Here is a 15,669-nt window from a genome sequence, read left to right as displayed (position 1 = left end):
GGGCGACAGCTCCAAGGGGTGGCAGCGGCCGCAAGAGCAGGATGCGAGTCCGAATCGGGCTGACGCTGCTGCTCTGTGCGGTGCTGCTGGGCTCAGCTTCGGCGTCCTCGGGTCAGTATCGGTCTCTTCGGGCGAAGGCCGGAGCCGCCGCCCCCTGGCCTCCATCCGTGGGCTGGGCCGTGTGTGCTTCGGCTCGGGACTCCGCGCTCTGTGGTCACACCTCACACTGTCCTGTCACTCGCCCTTTCCTTGGACTTCAGTTGGCTTGGGCCAGAGGTAGTGTTAGAAAGCTGGAGGGAGGAGGAAAAGAAAGGGCGGTTACTCTTCCCACACCTCACACCTGTCTCCCACGTAACAAACTTTCCGCGACTCCTCTCGGATGAGGAATTGACTCCATGGAAATGACTTCGACAGCTGGCTTTATCCACCGTAACGCAGGAGCCGGGCTGCAGCCTCCCCGACCCTCGCGCAGGTGATAATCTGCAGCATCGGTCTGCAGCCCTGCGTTTAGGATTTGTACATTAAGCAGTGGACACACATGAAGCTGTCACTTTGGGCAGAGCAGGATCCTTCAAGGCCAGGTGCTTTGATAGGTTTGCTTAACACCTGAGATGGTCCCTGGTCTCTTTGTCCATTTAAAAATGAGTATTTTGATGTATTGTAGCACTCCTGCCACTTTTTTAAAAACCTTCCTGAGAGAGTGATGACTCTTGTCACAGTGTGTCTGAGTTGCCCCGTATTGGCTGACAGTGGTTTCATGATTTTTGAGAAAATCTTGGTCTTTATAAAATGAATGGCAAATAGTTTCAGTTTTTTATATAGAAATCCGTGTATTTTTGAATTGACTGATGCATAAGTCTTTCTGAGATTTTTTTGTTAAGTGTTTCAATCTGCCTACTTGTAAGAATTTCTATTTTGAAAGTGTCAATGAAAAACTCTTAGTGTTTTGAAGTGTTGATGAAGAAACAATTAGTACAGTAAAGATTTGGAATTTCATTTAACAAGACAGCTGTTCTGTGGCTTTAAATTTTTTTGGAACTATAAATGTAGACTCTTTAAACAGAAAATTTCCCAGATGGTTATTTGAATCCCCAAATTATCTGTCCTAGTTGTAAATCAATGACATTACGTCATTGTACTTCTAAAATAAGAGGCTAAACCAAAATCCTATTCGTGATGCAAGTTGAAATACCATTTCAGAAGAAACAAGCATGATAATTACTTTATTGCCAGCATGCTTTGAGATCAGTTCTGTTACTTCTAGTTGTAGTGATGGTTTGTATTCATGACCAAATCTTTAAAGGCTATAGGAATTTTTTTTAAATGATTGAATTAAAATACAGATTTATGTTGGTGCAAAAACGTTTTTGAAATCCATTTAGATTTTTTTGTAATAGGCATTTTCTTTTTTTAAAGAATCATTTAATTTTATTTTTTGTTGTTATTTACTTTTTTAATTCGACCATATGGAGACAGAAAAGGAAGGTGAAAAAGCAAGCTTCTAGGTCCAGGACTCAAACCACAGTTGCCCATGTGGGAACCCATCTCCCTAATCACCATGCCACCTACCAGCCCCATAATAGGCATTTTCTAAAGATCCTCTCATGCATAACTCTTGAAGCACCTGTAGCAGGTTTATGATCAAAGGAAATATGAACTAAGGCTGTTGAATTTAATGGGTAGACCATGGACCACCTGCATCAGAATTCCCCTTAGGAATTAGTTAAAATTCAGTTTTAGATCTGGAACAAGTTGGGTAGCTGCAGATTAACAAGCTCCATGAGTGAGCCCTCACACTAAAGTTTGAGAACGACAGTAATTAAAGAACATGACATATATCCCTCTGAGTTTAACTTGCAGAGTTTAAAGAAAATGAAAACACACGTGTTTCTCTATCTTCCCTTCACTCTATTCTATGTTCTTGGAGCCCGAGGTCAGTGGAGATGATATGTGAAGATCAACAGCTGGGGCTCTCAGGATGCTATAATAAAAGGTTATTAATACCAATGTGTTCAGTTTTGGGGTTGTCTTACTGTAAGCAGGGAACCGTTCAAAAAATATCTGCCTTGATTTCTATCATAGTTAAAGCTATGTCATAACCTATCTTTGGTAAAGGCAAGAACTTGACTTAGAACTAAACAATATAGATGTGCATGCTGATAGGTGGTAAAGGCAGTCCAGTGCTCACATGCTGTTCAAATATCACAAAACGCTTGTGTAGGATAAAGTTTTATAAAGTAAGTACCTGGATTTTCTGTTGACTTTTTCATTCAAGTGCCTATTTATACAGTATTTCAGCCCCATTTTAAGCATTTAGATTTAATGTTTTGCTCCTATATAAAAATCAAAGTTTGAGATGATGATTTTGTGTTTGGATATTAGTGGTTACCCATGGTAAGTTGTGCTAATTTTCAGCTAGGATATAGTCTCCAATAGAGAGAATCTTGATCCTAGCACGGTTAGTAGCTATTATTCAATATCTTGTTTTAGAGACATGTAAAAATGATTCTTCTATTAGAAATATTTTCTTTTCCTCCTGTACAAAACATTTATAGATTTAAAAGGTATTCTTGTTTGTTTTCTCAAGATAATAAGAAAAGACTATCCTTTTCTCTCACTTAGAAATACATGTTTTCTTGTTTTGAGCAGGAAGAAGCAATTGGTTTCCTTGTTTTTTCTTTGTGCCAAACAATGTTAGTCTTCTAAATTAGATTCACTGCCAGGTATTTCAGGCAGGAGTTACAGTTTATATCATAAATTCAAAAAATCATTTTCAGATTGCAGAGTATATTTAATTTCACTGTTTTAGTTGTCCCCTAAAACATTGTGTGTCAATAGGACAGATGGTATTATCTTTGTCAGATTGAGAAAATGGAGGCAGAACAAGCTTTAAATATTGAACTGTGTGTGTCAGAATTAATACTTAATGAAGGTAGGTCTCAAACCTCTCTCTCCAGGCCTCTGATTTGGGATCATTTAGAATCAAGAATATCCTAGGATCTGCACAGATCCTGCACAAAGGTGGCAAAGCAGAAGACAGGATGTTTAGTCTCTTTAGACTCTGTGTTTGAAGGGGTTTCAGTCTGTTTAATTTATGTGACAGGAGGGGAAATGAATTTGTGATGATTCTCCTGAAGGCATATCACTGATAACTTTGCAGCTTTGTTACCTGATATAATATAAAAGTCAAAATTGATCTTTTTCAAACCAAAGTGTGTAGTTAATAGAGTAATGTGAACCATAACATTTTTGATGTTATCCTGATGTGTGAGGATGCACAACTCTTCATTTAATGCTTTTGCATTTTATCTTGTTGCTTGGTTTCTGTGCCCTTAGAAAAGTATCGGTATTTACATTTTATTTATATGTAACTTTTAGTGTCTTTAATTATTACCTGAATGCTATTTATCAGAAGGCTTAGATTATAAACAACTTTTAAAAAGCGTTATGGATATGAATACCAGAGTGTGTGAAAGAGTAGAGTCTGAGGACGGACATTTAGAAGAAAAATAGAGAGGCAAAGCATTAATGAGACAAAGAAATGTGGTATTATCTGTTGAAGATAATTTTATAGTTTTATCAACTGGACTAGGAAGAAATGTTCACATGTTGAAATACTCACTTTGTAAGCTAAATAACGTGATAGAATGTATAAAAGAAAATGAAATTTAAAAATATTTTATAAAATGATTGCTATAAAAAAATGTGTTGTGAAGATGTGCATATCAGTTTGAAAGGGAAAATAGCCTATGTTTTAAGACTGCCATCTGGAGTTGGGTTTCCTGGTTTAGCAACTGAGAATTCTATTATTTACCTGTAATCATAGTATATATTCCTAGTACATCAAGAGAGGGGGAGAGAGAAGCATGATGCAATTCGCATGAAATAACCCTGATGTCACGTCATGTCTCTTGGAGTTCAAAAACATATTTTACCACTCTAATGTCTAACAGCTTGAAGTGTCTCAAATGTACATGTCTTCACATTGATTTATAAGCATCTGTGTTATTTTACCTACTAGTCATCTATGTGACCATGGTCTAAATTTAATGATTTAGTGATTAATGATTTAGAGTTCCAACTAATCACAAGTATTTGGGAATATGTCTTATACATTTGTTCATTTAATGTCTACTTTTGATATAGTAACTGATTGATGTTTTGTGACTGACTATATCTACACATACAACTTTAATATATAATAAAGATGACTTTTTCCCCTTTTTAAAGAATTATTTAATTATTATTATGTTGTGGGTTTTTTTTATGGTTTTTTTTTTTTTTTTGAGAGTTTTGCTATAGGGTGCGTGCACTCACCAGACAGACACAGAGACAGACAGATAGTGAGAAATCACCCCCCAGGGGGCATGGCCATGCCGCAGTCCCTTCTCCTCTGTTCTCCTCTGGGGATCTTGGGCATGCACTCACATGCGCCCGGCGTGAGTTTTAAGCCACCGGGTCTAGGACATGAACCACGGTCGACTACATGTGAGTCCAGCGACATGGCCATTACGCTAACTGCTGGTCCCAATGTTTTAAATTTGCTGTAGACCTCATGTGCTCACTAGAGAAAGAGAGGGAAAGTGAGAAAGCAAGCCATCAAGTCCAGGACTCAAAACTGTGCTCAGCCACATGAGAGTCCAGCATCTTAAGCACCACACTACCTGCTGGCCCCTGAATTCTTTTCTTTATCCAAAGATTTGCTATGAACAGAATTTGAACTATCCATTAAGAGCTTAGGCTTTGGGTGGTACTAACAGGAAGGATGACTGTTAATTGACATTACTATCTAAATGTTATGGGCACTGTGAGGCTAATATGTGCTATATCTTTCTCCTCCCACCTCTCAGAAATAAAACATACTTTGAAGGTAATCTGAAAGCAAGTAAATGTGAATAATTGCTATAATTAAAATTTTCTTTTAATTGACAGCACTTTATATGTGTGTGTGTGTGTGTATAGTAGCAAAACCTCACTGGGAGACTGGTTTTCTCAAATATTCAAAAATAACAAATATTGTGAAGTAGTGTTTTGTATTTGTGTACTTTTTAAAGTAAGCTCAGTTCTTTAATAACAAAACATAAACCATGTTTTTATTATATTTTAGAGAGTTGTAAGTTATAAATTATATTTAGGGTATAAATATTAAGTAAAGATAAATGGCATGATAGTATCAGGTTTTCTAGTAAAAATCACATGGTCTTACAGCATTTTGTCTACTGGTTAATTTCTCATAAGCTTAAGGAGTAGGTAATGGTGAAACTTGCTTCTAGATAAAATCAGGTGCTTTTAAGAGGGAAAAGAAACTTAAAAGTCATCTGACAGTTTTGTGTTTTCAAACTAGCAAGGAACACAAAAATCAAACATTGCACCTGGATGTTGGGTTATTGCATGTGTTTGTGTAAGAGGCAGGAAGAAGTAGCAAACTGTCAGAAGTAATAACTGAATGGGGCTGGCAGGTGGTGTGGTAGTTAAAGTGCTGAACTCCCACATAGCTGACCGTGGTTCAAGTCCCAGACCTGGCAGCTTGTTTTCTCACTTTCCCCTTCTCTTTCTCTCTGTGGGAAAATTAAACATAAATAATAATAACAAAGTTAAGTAAAATAAATACATCTTTAAAAAAAAAGAGTAGTAGCTGGAAAACATAGAAGAGTAGCAGAAGGAAAATTGATGTAATCAGACAAAACCATAGCAGCCTGTATGGATTTGGGAGTAAAATGTAACTAGGGCCTAGATTCATTATTTAATATAAACTATTGATTTCTTAATAGTTCTCACATGAGTGAATACATGGTGTTACTTTTACTTGTATTCGGTTATCTCTTGAGTGAACTAGAACACACATTTTAAATATATTTGGCAACTCTGGTGTCAAACCGTAATAACCATTCTTAGCTTTCATCCTTAGTAGTACTTATAAACAACAGAATGCTAGTTAGCATTAAAATAAGCCCATGTGGGACCAACAGATGTGTAATGGTTATTTCTTTGGACTCCCACATGAGCGACTGCGATTAAGTCCCAGACCTGGTGGTTTGAAATTCAAGCCAGGCACTGGTGTGCATGTACCCCAAATGCTGAGAGGAGAATGGAGGAGAAGGGTTTGCAGCATGGGGATGATTTCTTTTCTGTCTCTGTTTCTCTGGTGAGTACACATGCCCATTGCAGAAATCTCTCTAAATAGCCCATATAACTCTAGATCCTGAGCAGAGGAACAGAATAGCCTGGAATATGAAATTGGAGATGTATTTCTGTAAACTTCGTAACTCATTCTCAGTAATAGACTAAATGTGCAGATGAGTTGGATGGAATATGAAAAGAGACATGTTTTTGGTGTGGAAGCTATTGCTCTTCCAACCTCAGTAACAGTTGAAGCTAATGTAATCCTTAGAAAAAGAAAAACCACCACCCATACCCCCCCCCCCCCCTTTTTTACTTGCATTTAATCTTTCTGAACGGTTGCTAAGTACTTTTTTTTTTTTTTTCTATAGGGCGTGTGCACTCGCCAGAAATACAGAAAGAGAGAAATCATCTCTCAAGAGGGATGGCCACACCACAATCCTTTCTCAATTCTTCTCTTGGTATCTTGGGCACACACACACACCTCTAGTGTGTGTTTAAGCCACTGAGTCCGAGACTCGAACTGCAGTTGACCATATGGTAGTCCAGTGACATAGCCATTATGCCAACTGCTGGTCTCACTAAGTACAATTTTTAAACAATTCTAGGCGTGGGGGAGGGGGTTATTTTAGTTTTTTTCATTTTTTAAGACAGGATCTCACTTGTCTTGATCCTCCTACGGTAGACTCCTGAGTAGCTGGAACTACAGGTACGTGCCACTGTACCCAGGTCTTAAATAATTCTAGGCTTATTATTTTTGGTACTTAATCAGATGCTTTCTTTTAATAACTAACTTCCCAACAAGAAAGATGACTGAATTATGTTCAAATTTCATTACAGATGAAGAAGGCAACCAAGATGAATCTTTAGATTCCAAGGTATGTACTAAAGTTTGCATTGGCTGGTATTTGTTATCCACTTTCAAATTGGGCATGAATTATGTACCTTAGAAAGGATATAAAATCTTGAGACCAGCAGTTAGCATCATGGCTATGTCGCTGGACTCCCACGTAGTCAACTGTGGTTCACCTTCTGGACCCGGTGGCTTAAACTCACGCTGGGTGCGTGTGTGTGCGTGCGTGCGTCCGTGCCCAAGATCCCGAGAGGAGACTGGAAGAGAAGGGATTGCGGCGTGGCCATCCCCCCGGGGGGTGATTTTCTCGCTTTCTGTCTCTCTGTCTCTCTCTGTCTGTCTGGCAAGTGCATGCGCCCTATAGCAAAAACCTCTCCGAAAAAAAAGAAAGGATATAAAATATTCATCTTTTGATTTACAGAATTAAGCTTAATAGAAAAACATAGGCTGAAACACTATTAGTTCTAGACTTTGGGGGGTGGGATTACTGACCTACAAGAGAAAGAATAGAAAATATTCCATTAAAATGTGTTGACTAATTAGAGTTGATTTTAACTTGTGGGGTGTGTGTGTGTGTGTGTGTGTGTGTGTGTGTGTGTGTGAGAGAGAGAGAGAGAGAGAGAGAGAGAGGGGGGGGAGGGGGGGAGGGAGAGAGAACCTCATGGTAGTAACATTTTTATGACCTAATGAGAGATTGATTTTGTTCTTATTTGGGGGAGGGGATTAAATATCTTTTCATTTTGAAGACTTAACCTCTGCCTTTTGTTTTCACTTATATCAATTTTAAAGGGAAAATATTAATGAATTAATGCACTCATTGGTTGATTGGATAAATAAGGCTAAATTTTACATATCCAAGGAGATGAATCAGTTTGTTATGAGCTCTGATCTGTAGATTAGAGGAAATGTGGATTAAAATTAGGAAGTTACAGTACAGGGTTGTCATAAGGGAAGTATGAAGTATTTGGGGAGCATTTAGGAGAAGAATGTAATCTCATTTCAGAAATGAAGACTTCCTGGGGAAGTAACATTCAAGTTGAAATGCAAAGAAAGTAAGTTAGGTGATAAAGGCATGTGATGAACACTCACCACAGCCCACAGCACTTACAGAGCTAAAGGAGGTGATATTGCGTTAGGAAAGTATCGATCAAATTAGATTGGGGGAGTCTTGGTACTGTTAATCACTAAAAATACACTTTATTTTTAGACTTCTTTGCCATCAGATGAATCAGTCAAAGGCCCTACCACTGCAGGCAGAGTCGTCGCTGGTCAGATATTTCTTGATGCAGAAGAATCAGAATTGGAACCCTCTGTTCAAGAAGAAGATAGCCTCAAGAGCCAGGAAGGTGAAGGTGTCCCAGAAGAAATCAATTTTCTAGACTCTCCAAATCCAGAAAACAAGGACTATGAAGAATCAAAGAAAGTACGGAAACCAGGTAGTCTGGGCATTTTCTTTGCTTTTACCTGACTTAGAAAGGAGACAACTGAAATTTTAAAGCTTATTGAAAGTGCTTTAGGAGGCTGGTTTTACTCGTTATTAGCCACATATACTGTATAGTCTAGTTTATGGAATTTTCTAGATTTTCATATATTAAAATCCTCAGCTAACAGATTTGACCCAAGTTCTGTAAGCTAAATTCAGTAGACAAAGTTACATTTGTAATGTTACTAACCTAACATTTCTTTTTGGACTCCAGTATGTAAGTAAATTTATTTCTGAGAATTTTTTTTTAACTTTTTATTTATTTTAATTTGACCAGAGAGGGACAGAGTTGGGGGGTAGGGGCAGTGAGAAAGCAAGCCACCAGGTCTGGGACCCGAACCATGATTGGCCATGCGAGAGTCCAGCGCCCTTAACTACCATACCACCTGCTGACCCCTCTGAGAAGATTTTTTAAAAGAGTATGTCAGAGTATCACACAAAATAGATACTCAGGAAAAATGATTCTACCATGCTGTTTTGGTTATTTTCAGAATTAGGATTTTTACTACAGTAACACTTTCAGTCATCCTAGGTAATTTTATTATCCCTCTTCAATTGAAATTATGTTAACTTTTAACTTACATCATCTTAATACATTGATGCCTCTACTTTTATTTCTCATGAGAGTGTGCTAAATACCTATCCTTTAAAAAGCTCACTTTTTAAAAAACTACGCGTGAATTTCCTTTTTTCGTGGGACCAGCAGGTGGTGTAATGGTTTGAAGTCCAGACCCAGTGGCTTAAAACTCACACAGGCATGTGTGTGTGTGTGCTCAGAATCCCAAGAGGAGAATAGAGAGTAGAAGGGATTGTAGTGTGGTCATCCCCCTTGGGAGGTGATCTCTTGCTTTCTGTCTCTCTGTCTCTTTCTCTTTCTTTCACTGGTGAGCGCACACACCCTTTAGCAAAAATCTCTTTTTAAAAAAATTCTTTTTTTTTTGTATTGCCAGAAGGCACATGCACTTGCTAGAGTGAGAGAGAGGGAGAGAAAGTATTCCTTAGTGGAACACGGTCACACTACAGTCTCTGCTCCAGTTCTCCATCCTGCCAGAATTTGGGGTGCACACGTGTGCACACACACCAGCATATTTTCTTCACTATCCCACACACATTTACCCTTTTTTCTTCTCCTAGTTTATTTTAAAGAAAATTCCACTTGTTTTTAAACGTATGTATTTGTTTCTAAAAGTGAGATTGTTTTTTCAACAAAATTAGATATTATTTGTCACCTGATACCCAGCATCTGTTCAAATTTGTTTCAGGTGTTTTTATAATTGCTTTGAGTCAGTATTCTGGTTGAGATCTTAGGTTTCTCTTAAGTTTGCCCTCCTTTTTTTTTTTTTTTTTCTTTTTTTCTCTTTTTTACTCTTTAAAAAAAACTTATTTTTTATTTCATTTACTATCATCATTCTTATATTTTGACCAGAGAGAAAGGGAGAATAAGAAAGCAAGCTGCCAGGTCCAGGATTTGAACCGTGGTCGGTCTTGTGGGGGAAGTCCAGGGCCTCATCCCCCCTTATTTTTTAAGTGTCATTTTATTTGTTGAGGAAATAATGTCTTTAGTGCTATGTAATTTCCCACATTTTGTATCTAGCTGGTGGTATCCTTATAATATCATTTAGCTTGTTCCACTATCTGCTGTATATTAACTGGACGTTAGCTCTGGAGGCTTAGGAAGATTTGGCCCTACCTTTTTACTGAGAATATCTCATGAGTGGCATTTTATACTTCTTAATACATTACATTGGGAGGTGTATAGTGCCTGATTGTCCCACTTTTGGTGTTGCTGAGATTGATGAATTAGATCATTTCAGCAAAATCCAACTATTATTAAGTTCCTCACTGACTTTCTACCTAGAGGTTTTGGCAACCATTTGTGTTTGGATTCTGTATTTCATTAGGGCTTGCAAAGTGTTGACTTTCTAATTCCATCATTCCTCCTACATTTGTTACCTGGAATTTTAAGAACTTTCCCTTGTCAATTTTTTTAATATAACTTATTTACTTTTATTTATTATTATTTTTTAATTTGACCAGAAAAAGGAGAGAAAGAGAGAAAGGGAAAAATGGGAAAGCAGTTCTCCAGGTCTGGAACTCGAATTTCAGCCAGCCATGTGGGAGTCCAGCACCTTAACCACCATACCACCTGCTGGCCTCTTCCCTTGTTAATTTACCCTAAAACACAGTATATACAGCTAAAGCAGGATACATTATTTATTCTTTCCCTTGAAATATTTTCAAATAATTTGGAGCCCTAGCCAGTTCCAGAAGAGACCAGTGAACATATTTGTTTGTTTGAATATATATATATATTTTTGCTTTGCATTATATTTTGAGCATTGTTGAGATTATAGGAAAAACCAAAACCCTTACTCAGCCACCCCTTCTGACAGTTGGCTTGTGGGGATATTTCTCCACACATCAAGCAAACAGTCGGGCAGCAAATTCTTCAGCTGACACCGGCTGTTTGTCCTCTAATTTAACTCATTTCTCACACTTTCTTCTTGAAGTTAGTGTTGTATTCTGCAGGTTGAGGGCCCAACCCTGCAAGATTACCCCCACTTCAGATGCCAATCACAAACCGCAGGTGGTTTTGCCTGTTCTAAGTTTCCACAACCACCACCTTGGGTTCAATTAATTTGCTAGAGTGCCTCAAAGGGCTCGGGAGAACACTTGTGTTTACCTATTTATTACAAAAGATATTTTCTCAGTTGTTACAAAATCGGTGTTTCCATTCAGAAATCTTAAATTTTTTTCAGTCTGTTTCTCTCACCCAGACCTTTGGTCTGGAGGGGTTGTGTGCCAGAGGGGCAAACCACCTTTGCAGAAAAACATGTTTATACCAGAAAGACATCACTTTCAGGAACTGATCAGGGTGAAATCTTTTTAAAAATGTTCAAAATGGATTCAAATGGATCCCTGCTCCTGATCATCTGTGAACAGCCTCTAAAAGAGCAGTCTCTTTCTCAGGACAGCCACACTAGACAAGCACACTGCACAGAGGCGTGTGTAGCAAGGAAGTGTGAGGGATGCAGAATTGGGTTGTACATCTGCTGGTGCAAACTGCACCATTGGGACAGCCAGACACAGGATACCACAGCAGTGAGACTGAGACCTGCTCCAGGCAGGGTTGGGAACACATCAACCTGTGGGAAGCAAGTAGGGGTTCACAGTCCCTGTGATGGACCCTCTTCCAACTTGCTCTCGGCAGTAAGAATGTCATCCGTCTGTGTCAGGATATACAGCAAGTCGTGGATTTCAGGTGGTCCCATCAGAGAGCAGCAAGCGGTTTCCTTTGGGCATTTGTGTGTGACCCAGACAGTCCAGCCAAGCCTTTGTGATTTTTTCACCGTTTAGGGCCCCACAGAGAGGTGTCTTCAGTGGGTAAGGTTGCAGACTGGGTTCTGTTCATTGAGACTGCCTGCTTCAGTTCCTCATGGTTCATGCCAAGAGGCTGAAAGCCGATACCAGACAGTATTGGGTTGTAGCTTAGAATCAAGTCCAGGCTGTTCAGATCTGTAAATTCAGGATTTAGAGCAAGCAAGGGACTTTTTTTTTTTTTTTTTTAACCGAAGCAAAGGCAAGACACTGCAGGAGCAGAAAGTTCAAGTGATAAAGCAAGGCTTCCCTAAGGCTTTTCTTTTGGTCAGTCTTAGAGTCCAAATTGACCCACTCAAAAATAGGCTCATCAGACTGGAAAAATTATCAGCCTAGAAGGGTCAAACCTCCACTTTCCTAAGAACTCATTAGAAAACTAAAACCTGTCTTTTTAACTTTAAAAGCTTATCTCCAGCTGTAGATTTCCTCTTTTTTTTTTTTTTAATTCACTCTCTGTTTCCAAAGGCTCCAAGAATCAAAAAATCCACATCTTCTATAGCAGAAGCCATCAGTTGCAGAGCTTGTTCTATAGCCAGTATTCAGAGTTTAAATTTCAACCCACTACTGGCAGCAAAAAGAGAAGTCCTGTCCCACTGACAAGTTCCTCCTTTTTATTTTTTTAATTTTTATTATTATTTTTTTAATTTTATAGGGTACATGTGCTCACCTGAGAGAGTAAGAGAGGGAAAGGAAAAAGCACACCTCTCCCCCATCCCTCACCCCCAGTGTTGGTAGCTATGCTACAGTCCTTTCTCCATTCTCCTCTTGGGATTTTAGGCATGTATGCATACGTGCCCAGTACGTTTTTCAAGCCGCCAGGTCCAGGACATGAACCATGATGTTGGCCATGTGGAATCCAGCCACCCTAACCACCATGCCACTGGCTGGCCCCACATTTATTTGCAGCTTCCCCCGATCAGGTTGTTTCCTCTGACATTTATTAAATTACAAGTATTGAACATGTTATGTCAATTTTTACCATGCATCCATATGCAGTAGCCACAAAATACAAAGCCACTGAGTTGTTTTTGTCCCCCTCCTCTCAGTGCAGTCACTCAAGCTCCTAGTGTTAAATTCAGTGTTTGCAGTGTTAACATTACAGCTGCCAGAGAAGATCCAGGCTGGAATGCTGGGGGTGGAGAGGACTGTGGCAGCAGCCAGACTGGAAAAAGTCACCACAGGAGTGTTACCTCCCCACACTTTTATTTTTCTGGTTTATCTAAAATTTTGTGTCAGCTGTGGGACCTGATTTAACTTTTCTTCGCCTTCTTGGAGGAGAGGGCAGTGCAAACTTGGGACATTTTTAGGGCATCCTGGAGGATTCGGGGGTCCTGTTTCCACCCATCTGGAGGAGAGAACAAAAACCAAAGGCATCACACAGGCTAGCTACACTGTTTACCCCTCGCTTTAGCTGGTAGGGCCTAAAATAGCCAGGGGATCCACCACGCCAATTCTCCTAGAGTCGGATCTGTCATTTCAAATTCCACACATAACTGGCCTCTCACAACAAACAGGAGCTCAGCTGCCACCTCATACTGTGGATGAGTCCGTAACTGCCTGGCCCTTTCTGCTTTTGTTACCACAATGCTTCCATCTCTTTTCAGTGAGTCAGAGTCATTCTATTTGTAAATCCCTCTTCTGATGCTAACTGTGCAAGGGGTCCCAAAGGCTATCCCCAGGTTTGATGGTTTGCTAAGGGGACTCGCAGGACTTGGCATATATGGTTGTTCCTCAGTTTCCTACTGGAACTGATTTCAGGACCTTCTGCAGGTATCACAATCTGTGATGCTCAAGTCCCTTGTGTAAAACGCCATAGTATTTGCATAGAATCTTTGCACATCTCCCCATATCCTTTACATCTTCTCATGGCTATGTTTATGTAACCCTGGCATCAGATACAAGTGAAAATATGTGAACTTCTTCAGTATCGCTCTTTTAGGGAGTCATCTCTTTTCCCATTTCATAACAATTGGTCTGGCCTAGCCACATCCACAGTTGGTTGAATCTGAGGATGCAGAAACCATGGATGTTGAGAGCTGACTGTCTTTGTATCCACAGCTATGATTTATTACAGTGAAAGGAGGCAAAGCAAAATTAACAAAGGGAAAATGCACATGGACAAAGTCTGGAACAAGGTACAAGCTTCCAAGGTCTCTCCCAGGGGAATCCCAGGATGCAGTTGATTCCTCCAGTAGAAAAGTATACCAACATGCGTGGAAGCTTGTCTACCAGAAAAGCTTGTTAGGGACCCACTGCCTGGAGTTTTTACTAGGAACTAAGCATATTATTCTTTGCTTACCATGTGCCAAACTTGTAGACCATTAGAAGGAAAACAGGTGTTGAGTATAAAGTTTAAAAGTTTAGGCACAATGAGTCACTTATGTAAGTTAGAATGGTGGGAATTCTCCCCACATGTAAGTTCCCAGTCACCAGCCACATGCCCACCTTTTAAGCCGTCCTTTCAAAAGATAAGAGTCCTGCAATGTTAATTATTTTCTGTACATCATTGCAGTAAACATTTGTTGGAAATTAATGAATTAATAGATGGCCATGAGGAGAGTAATGATACGATTCCCTCTATTATGACATACTTGTAGCCATTTAAGAAGTAATATGTTCTGTTGCAAATGATAGAAATCCATCAAACAGTAGCAGAAACCGAGATTTATTTTGCTCGCATAACCAGAACTTCGTACATAAGTTCAGCCTCATTAGTGGGTTGACTTCATCCCCATGTTTGTCCTTGTGGTCTTACCTGCAGTGGCTGTACCTCCATGTGCTTGATGCTCAGAATAGTAGAAGCCTTCCCAGAGGACACTAGAACTCTGCCAAAACTGTCACCAGGGGAAGGAAGGGGAGGGGAGCGGAATTGATACTGAGCCAGTTTATTCTGTCTGCCACCAGGAAAGCTAGGGATGTGTTAAGTGAAAGTGTCGGATTATAAGATCATCCAGTAGTAAGAGCCTACATTAGTCAGCATCCTCCAGAGAAACAGAACCAAAGACAGCCTGTTAGCAGGGGAGCCTCAGGGAGTCGGTGTTTGCTCCATTCAGGCCTTCATCTGACTGGATGAGGTCCACCCACATTATAGGGGCAGTCTGCTTCATTCATAGTCCACCAGTGTAATGTAATCTCATCCAAAAATCACCTTCCAGAAACATGCAGAATAATGATTATCCAAATATTTGGGCTCTGTGGCCCAGCCAGGTTCACATACAGAATTAGCCATCACAGATCCCGGATGTAGAAAAAAGCAGTGTTTTTTTTTTTTTTTCTTGTTTGCAAATGAAAAGAAAAACACCCAGAACTACTTTTATATAGTCATTGCCACTGGGAAAAAAAAAATGTGTGGTGTAGGTAATGATAACTGTGATTTTCCTTTAATTTTGTATACTTTCTTGTTTGTTTGATCTGTCTTTTTTGCAGTAAGCTCATTTTCCTTATCTTTTTACTTTTACTTTTTTTTTTAAGAATTATTTTAATGGGGCTAGCTGGTGGCCCCAATAATTATTTGAGTTATTTTATTTAACTTTATATATTTTAATTTGACCACAGAGGGAGAGGTAAAGTGAGAAAGCAAGCCACCACATCTGGGACTCAAACCATAGAGGGCCATGTGGGTTTAGTGCCCTCAACCACCCCACCAACTGCCAGCCCCATTTTCCTTATTTTAAAGAACAAAAACTAAATAGAATAATCAGCATCTTGACTTACTTCGAGTGGAACGGAAGGAGTTAAAGCTTACAAAACCGAGCTTCAATTGGTTCTGAAGTAAGCAAGTTGATTGAGTAATAGAATGAGGTTTCTCCTTTATTGTGGCTTACATGCATGGCAG

At 39.4% G+C, this 15,669-nt stretch overlaps 1 protein-coding gene across 1 annotated transcript in view; it reads left to right on the top strand.

Annotated features, from left to right (window-relative positions):
• Window positions 1–6: 6 nt before the first annotated feature.
• The window catches only part of SEL1L (SEL1L adaptor subunit of SYVN1 ubiquitin ligase), a 77,836-nt gene continuing 62,173 nt past the window's right edge, over window positions 7–15,669 (top strand). Inside the window, exons 1-3 of the mRNA XM_006157115.3 lie at window positions 7–111; window positions 6,961–6,998; window positions 8,181–8,409. Of these exons, the coding sequence (XP_006157177.1) occupies window positions 42–111; window positions 6,961–6,998; window positions 8,181–8,409 (337 nt within the window). The 5' untranslated portion in view covers window positions 7–41. The remainder of the gene's footprint in view (window positions 112–6,960; window positions 6,999–8,180; window positions 8,410–15,669) is intronic.

Source organism: Tupaia chinensis, unplaced genomic scaffold, assembly GCF_000334495.1.
Source record: "Tupaia chinensis unplaced genomic scaffold, TupChi_1.0 Scaffold000528_1, whole genome shotgun sequence".
Lineage (NCBI taxonomy): Eukaryota > Metazoa > Chordata > Mammalia > Scandentia > Tupaiidae > Tupaia > Tupaia belangeri.
This window is presented reverse-complemented; position numbering and strand designations above follow the sequence as displayed.